The sequence below is a fragment of the Arachis duranensis genome, chromosome 6, assembly GCF_000817695.3.
Source record: "Arachis duranensis cultivar V14167 chromosome 6, aradu.V14167.gnm2.J7QH, whole genome shotgun sequence".
Classification (NCBI taxonomy): Eukaryota; Viridiplantae; Streptophyta; class Magnoliopsida; order Fabales; family Fabaceae; genus Arachis; species Arachis duranensis.
The window spans coordinates 15,962,503-15,969,714 of NC_029777.3; the positions used below are offsets into that span (position 1 = coordinate 15,962,503).

The following is a 7,212-nucleotide window of genomic DNA, read 5'->3' on the forward strand; positions in this document are numbered from 1 at the left end:
GCATGAAAAGCATCATTTTTATGAGCAAGAAAAAGTACCCAACCGAATCTAGAGTAATCATCCACCACTACTAAGCCATAGTGTTTTCCTCCTAAACTTTGAGTTCTTGTTGGTCCAAAAAGGTCAATGTGTAACATCTCTAGTGGCCTCTTGGTTGAAATTCCATCTTTTGCTTTAAAAGAGGATTTTATTTGTTTGCCTAATTGACAAGCATCACAAGTAAGATCCTTATCAGACTTAATATTTGAAATTCCTCTTACCAAGTTTTTCTTAACTAGTTTAGAAATTTGGTACACGCTAGCATGTCTCGATTTCTTATGCCATAGCCATTTTTCAGATTCAACAGAAGAAAAACATGTTACTTTTTTATTCTTCAAGTCCTCAAGAGTTAATTCATACACGTTATTACACCTTTTAGCCTCAAACAAAATATTCTCAGATTTTTCACATACAACCAAACACACAAACTTTCTAAAAACAACTTCAAAGCCAAGATCACACAGTTGGCTAACACTAAGTAAATTATGTTTCAAACCATCAACAAGAAAAACATCATTTATACAAAAAGAAAAACTTTTACCAACTCTTCCAATGGCCACTATTTTTCCGTTACCATCATCACCAAAAGTGACAAACCCTCCATCATATTCATCAAGCTTTATGAAGAAGGTTACCTTTCCGATCATATGCCTAGAACATCCGCTGTCCATATATCACATATTGTTTTCCGCTTGGATGCTAGGTAAACCTACAAAATGAGCTCAAGTGACCTTAGGTATCCAAATCTTCTTGGATCCTTTCACGTTAAACCATCTCCTATGTCCCAAGCCATTGTAGTAAAAAATAACTTTGTAAACTTTGTCACCAATCATTCTTTCACCAAAAAAGCATTGAATGGGAAAGTGGCCATTTCGGTTGCATAGTCTACAAAATTTTGGAGTTGCTGTTTTGTTAAAGCTTGTTGGGTTTTGAAACCTTGTATCATTTGAAGATGAGGCTATGTTTTCAAAATAAGGTTTTTCAACAGATTTAAAATTCTTGTGAAACCCAAGCCAGCTTTATCATACAGTGGATTTTGACTAGCCAAGATTTGGTTTAGATTTTCAGAACTTTGAGTAAAATTAGCTAAGTCATTTTCAAGATTTTTAATCTTTTTCAGCACCTTTTCATTTTCCTTAAAACAGTTAACATATGCAACAACACAATGGTCCCTTTTACAGCTTTCAAGTTGGGCTTTTAACTGCTTATTTTCTTCAACAAGATCACAAGCAGTTTCGGCCTCTCTTAGCTTTTCCTTGAGAAAACCGTTTTCAACTTTAAGAATGGTGATTTGCTATTCAAGATCTTGGTTATCAAGCAAGAAGCATCTTATTTTTTCAGAAAGGTGGTCTATCATAAGATGAAGATCTTCAGTGTTAGGGTTGTGAAAGACTACCTGATCAATGTGATCTTCCATGAGACAGGATTGTGACTTGGTCTCAGATTTATCATCATCGTTTGAGTCATTTTCCAAGTCCTCCTATAAAGCCACCAGTCCCTTTTTTCTTTCCTTTCTTCGGCTTATCTTCCTTCTTCAACTTAGGGCAATCAGATTTGAAATGCCCTGTCTCTTTGCAGTTGTAACATGTTACTTTGCTGAAGTCTTTCTTCTATTTTCTTGAACTGCTTCCTTTGCCTCTCTCCTTGAACTTCACCATTTTTTTGAATTTTTTGGCAAACAACACAAACTCATTTTCAGAGGAATTATCACTGGATTCATCATCCCGAGGGTTAGTCACAGAAGAAAAAGTAATTCCTTTCTTTTTTGAATCTTTTTTCAAATAAGTATTTTCAAAAGCAAGTAAGTTTCCTCTCAAGTCATCACATGTCATGGAATCTAAACTACTGCTCTCAAAAATAATTAATGCTTTAGTTTCCTACTCTTTTGTGAGACATCTCAACATTCTTCTCACAAGCACAGAATCAGGATACGTAATTCTCATAGCATCTAAGCCAACAATGATGATGTTGAATCTCTCAAATAGTTCATCAATAGATTCTCCTTCCTTCATTGCAAATATTTTATATTCTCTGTTCAACATGTCTATCCAGGTCTTCTTTACTACGGTAGTTTCTTCATGGGTGATTTGAAGTTTGTCCCAGATTTTCTTTGCCGTTGTGCAATGTGATACCCGTCGGTACTCCTCGAAGCTGATAGCACAGTTGAGCAAATTGACAGTCTTGGCATTGAGCTCCACTTTCTTTCTGTCTTCTTCGGTCTATGTTGCTTCAGGTTTGAGAGAGATTACTCCTTCTGCACTTGTGGTGGTTGAAAATTGAGGACCCTCAAGGATGATCTTCCATAGTCTGTAATTTACTGCTTGCACAAAAATTTTCATTCTCTCCTTCCAATAAGTGTAGTTTTTTCCATTGAAAAAAGGAGGTCTGTTGCTTGATTATCCTTCTGTCAGATTGTAGGACACCAGAGTTGAGCCACTGTTTTCTGCCATCTGGATCTTTTCTCCAATCTGCAAAGCTTGATCTCTTTGAGACCAAACTCTGATACCAATTGATGGTTTATCAGTGGCTAAGAGAAGGGCGGGGTTGAATCTTAGCCCCTTTTTCACTTAATAACACTTGCTGGTCTTTGAAACAACTTCTGGAGACTTTTTTTTTGTCTCATACCAAGTTCACGAGACTTTTTCTTTTTATCTCGTGACCCGGCATGAGATATTTTTCAGTTTTATCTCCTGTGCAGCAGAAACAGAAATGGAATAGAAGAGAGAGAAAATTATACCTAGATATATCCTGGTTCAGCTGCTAAGTGCAGTGCAGCCTACATCCAGTCTCCATCACAACAATGATGGAATTTCACTATAATCTTCTTGATTACAGACACCAATTCTCCCTAGGAACTACCCTTCCTATCCGGGACAAGTCCAGAATCTAAACTCAAAACTGAACTTGACTTGGTCACTGCCAAGCGTCAACTGTAAAGTGCTAACCCAACTTATAAGGGGATTCCCACAGAATCATGAAACACAACACATATGTACAAAGGAACTCTAAGGACGTCTGTGGCTTTTTCTTTTAATTTTGCACTCTCTGCCTTTTTTCGCTCTATAACTTTTTCATACAAACCTCACTGTTTGCCTTTTTCCATGAGACTCAAGACATGACAAAATTAAACAGAAAAATATAAAACAGAATACATTGAAGGAGAAGAACTTCTGTTAGCTCAGGTAGCTCTGAGAACTCTGTGCCTTGCACTCTCACCCTTTCTCATTGCTTCAAGCCCTGGCTATTCACCCTATTTATAGAGGGAGAAGCCTCCACGGTTGAAACCAAAAGAACCAAGCTAATCTTCTTCTTCTTCATGCAAACCGGTTCAGCCAGAGAGAGAGAGAGGAGAAGTAACCTAATGTTAAAACCAACATACAATTACCTCTGGATCTTCCTTGGTCACCAATCTTCATCAATCCAAGCCTTCCATCTTCTCTTGCGCTCCAAGAAGGATTCCTGGCCCTTGATGCATGCATGATGATGACAGCTCCTCCTGCTCCACTTTTGCTTCCTCCTTCACGTAGCCACCCTAGCTACCTTCTGTGATGAGTGAATCCAAAAGCAGAGACGAGCCATACCTCCAAGAAATCTTCCTCTACTGACCAAAATCTTCATCATCCATTTCTGGTATGGAGAAGTTGAGATCTCTTCACCAAATCCTTCCTTTCTTAGTTGAAGATCTTAGCCACAACATACTTTTTATTTTCTTTTTCTTGCCATCATTGTGATGGTCTTTAGCTTGCTTCTAGCTTCATCTTGATAGCTTGCAAAAGCTTCCAAGGTTGCTGTGATGGAAGTGACCGAACGTGAGAAGCAAGTAGAGAGAGAAGAGAGAAAATATTCAATGGATTTGAACAATAATCAATGAACAAAGAGAGAGAATAAAAGTGAATTCAAGTTTTCCACTTTCCTTTGTTGAGTTGTGTGTAGTGTCATTAAAGCAATTAAATTAATTTCTCTCTCATGGTTCCCATGCATGTATTAACTTCACTTTAATAAAATTTGAATTCCACCACATGATTGAAATGGATTCCATTGGAAGCATGAAGCAATACATTTGTTTTCCCTTTTTTCTTTAATTCGGATCGAGCTAGTGGGTTTGCCACTAAAATTTGAATTGGGCTAATAGTAATGTTAAGAGAATTTGACGCGATATCAAATTATTGTTTCAGCCAAGTTACATAATTATTTTAATCAAGATTGAATATTTACAAATACATTGGGTTGCAACTTTTCTTTTCTTTTTGGCCCAACACAAAAATCTACACACAAAATTATTAATTAAGCAAGTATAATTTAAAATCAAATTAATAATTTTGTAATCAATTATTTTAATAATATTTGTTCATCATCAAATTTTAATTAGAGTTTCCAAACTCATGAAAGTTCAGTAACTCTCTTTCATTTTCTTTCATGACTACTTGACTTTCACTCCATTTTAAAGTCATTGTCAAATATAAGAATCAAGTCATTTAACTATCTTTTGATTCGGCTCTACACAAAAAGATTTTATTTCGATAGCCCAACAAACAATTCAATAACTAAAAAAACCATAAATGCACCAAAAATCTAAAAATACACAGAATATCAATTTCAGGACATAAATTCAATTTGGTCTATACTTACTAAAAAGAAACATTGATATATAAATTCAAGGTCGCTCAATTTATCCCACTTGTTAATTGAAAAAACAATTCGATAATAATGATGAATAATTATAATTCCATAACTAAATAATTTTTACTATAGTTCAAGATTAATAATAATTTTAAAATGGAGTGAAAGCCACCATGAGAAGGAGAGATGATTTAGAAGAGAAAAAATTTTGTTTTGTTCAATAACAAAGAAGATTAAGAGTAGGGGCAATGATCTATTTTAAAATATTGATCAATCAAAAATAGACATGTCACAAAAGATAAATTATATATTATTTTAAAAAAGATTAAATAAAATTCACCTAAAATAAATATATATTTGAGCTGCAATCACCATTTTCTTTCAATATATACTCTATGCATATTCCCTTAATTTGACTTTTCTATCATCGTGCGTGGAGATTAATCTCTCTCAAAATATCTTAATAGAGTTTTTTGACATAATAATATATATACACTAGTCTAAATATTCGCCAATACAATATAGCCTTTTGATATTTAGGGAAAGTAAATAATAAATGTGAAAAAAAATTATATATATAAATTGTGTTAGGTCAAAATTTAGGATCGTTGCTAGCTAGGTCCATAAACTAAAGAAACCCATAGCCAATATAATTTGGTATATATCATACAAAACCAGACTTTTAGCAATTACATCTATAAGCTAAGCATGAATATATTGCAGTAGATTAACAAATACAATACTAGGTAGAGTGGTTTCCACTCCAATGATATATTTTTAGGTTTCCTAATTAGCTTATTTATGGAAACAGAGAGAATTGCATGCTTCACAATATACTAACTATAAAACAAAAAAGAAGAAATTAAAGTTTGATGAAGTGGTCTCCGCCAATATCCTTTCCCCTGCAGCTGGCACTAATCTTTCATGAAGCTCTTCACCGATTGAAGTATAATCCTTAATGTAATCAAAGACCACTTATTGAAGTTGATCCACTTTTCATGTCAAAGAACAGCGTGTCACAAGTCTCATCAAAGCTATATGAATTAAAGGAGATGCTTGAATTTTCGTAGTTCTCAATAGGGTTTGATTCCATCATGAGACTACTACGAGTATTCCCATGGTATTGTTGTGTTGCTGATGAGGGATAATTAGATGAACTATTAGAAAGAAAGTGTGGAACCATGGTGGAATTCTCCATCTGGAACGAATTTCCAAGATCTTGGTGATGGGGGTAAAGAGCAGTAGTAGTATTAGGGTTCAGATTACAACTCTGTGCAGCTTGTTCCCTTAAATAAGCCAACTGTGCTTGTAAATTCATAACCTGCGAACATCAAAAGTAAAATTAGTTCAAACAACACTAGTATTATCTACATACCTATCTAGGGTTTTGACTTTCTTTTTTTCTTTTTAGTTATCTAGCTAATAATACAAATTATCTATGCGTATTACTTACACGTTTCCTTTGCAGTTTACTTTAATTTAGGGTATAACTACAACCGCAATTTAAAACTGTATGATCATGAAGAGAGTGGAATGAAAGGAAACCTGTTGTTGTAGGGCAAAAATATGTGCGACGCAGCCATAGATTGGATCTTGAAGCCTTGCCTGAGCTTCGAATGAGATGGTGAGGGCGGCTTCGCAGCGATGGTCGACAGGAAGATGAGCAAGGAGCTTGGAGACATTGCTTGCACCAAAGACCTTATGAATGGCTGCAAAATGGGTAGCACCTTGTTCATGGCAAAAGTAAGGTGCAAAAACACAACCTCTCACGCATTTTCTCCTCAAGAATTTGCAGGCTCCACAAGGTGTACCTGAACCTGTCATCTTGATTAATTACCTTTCAGACTTTAATTTGTGGTGTGTGTGGTTTTAGGTTTTTGGATGTTTCTGGTGCTCCTCTCTCTCTCTCTTCAATTCTTGAGCTATTTGGTGCAAATCATAATCATTTGTCATGATCTTTATACACACCACAAAGAGAGGAAGGTATGATAGATTAGAGTATGTAAGGATTATTTAATTTCATGAGGTTCCCTCAATGGCCTACACTCTTCACTGTATAAATACAACAAAATGACATGGATACATTCCATCCAACATATATAACTTATACCACAAATTCAAATTAAAAGACCTATATAGCAATAAACCAAACCCATTTTCTTTAATTTTCTGTATGTGTTAGTACTATATCTTTAGTAGACTTAATTATTAATTGACGAGGGAATGCGGAAATTATTAATAGAAATAAAATAAAAAATACTATATATGTAAACAACTATTAAATTAGTTATTATGTATTTATAAATAAAAATATATATCACTTATTTTATTTTTAATATATATTTTACGTGAATAATTAATTTAACATTTTTTTTTTGTATACATGTAACATGTAATTGAATAATTCTTTAGTAATTAAAAACTCATTGCCTTAACATATTCGTAAGTGATCTAATTTGTTTAATATTAATATAAAATTAAGATTTGCTTTTAATTAAACCTACCTTTAAAAAAACAAAAATATTTTTAAAAAGATAATATTATAAATAATTA

General features: G+C 34.1%; 1 protein-coding gene across 1 annotated transcript; it reads right to left on the reverse strand.

Annotated features, from left to right (window-relative positions):
* Positions 1–5,360: 5,360 nt before the first annotated feature.
* On the reverse strand, positions 5,361–6,563 carry LOC107493085 (LOB domain-containing protein 29). The gene is made up of 2 exons (XM_016114160.3): positions 6,205–6,563; positions 5,361–5,980 (listed from the first exon to the last, which is right to left on the reverse strand). Exons 1-2 carry the CDS (start codon positions 6,481–6,483, stop codon positions 5,624–5,626), a joined length of 636 nt encoding a protein of 211 aa, XP_015969646.1. The 5' UTR covers positions 6,484–6,563; the 3' UTR covers positions 5,361–5,623.
* Positions 6,564–7,212: the final 649 nt, after the last annotated feature.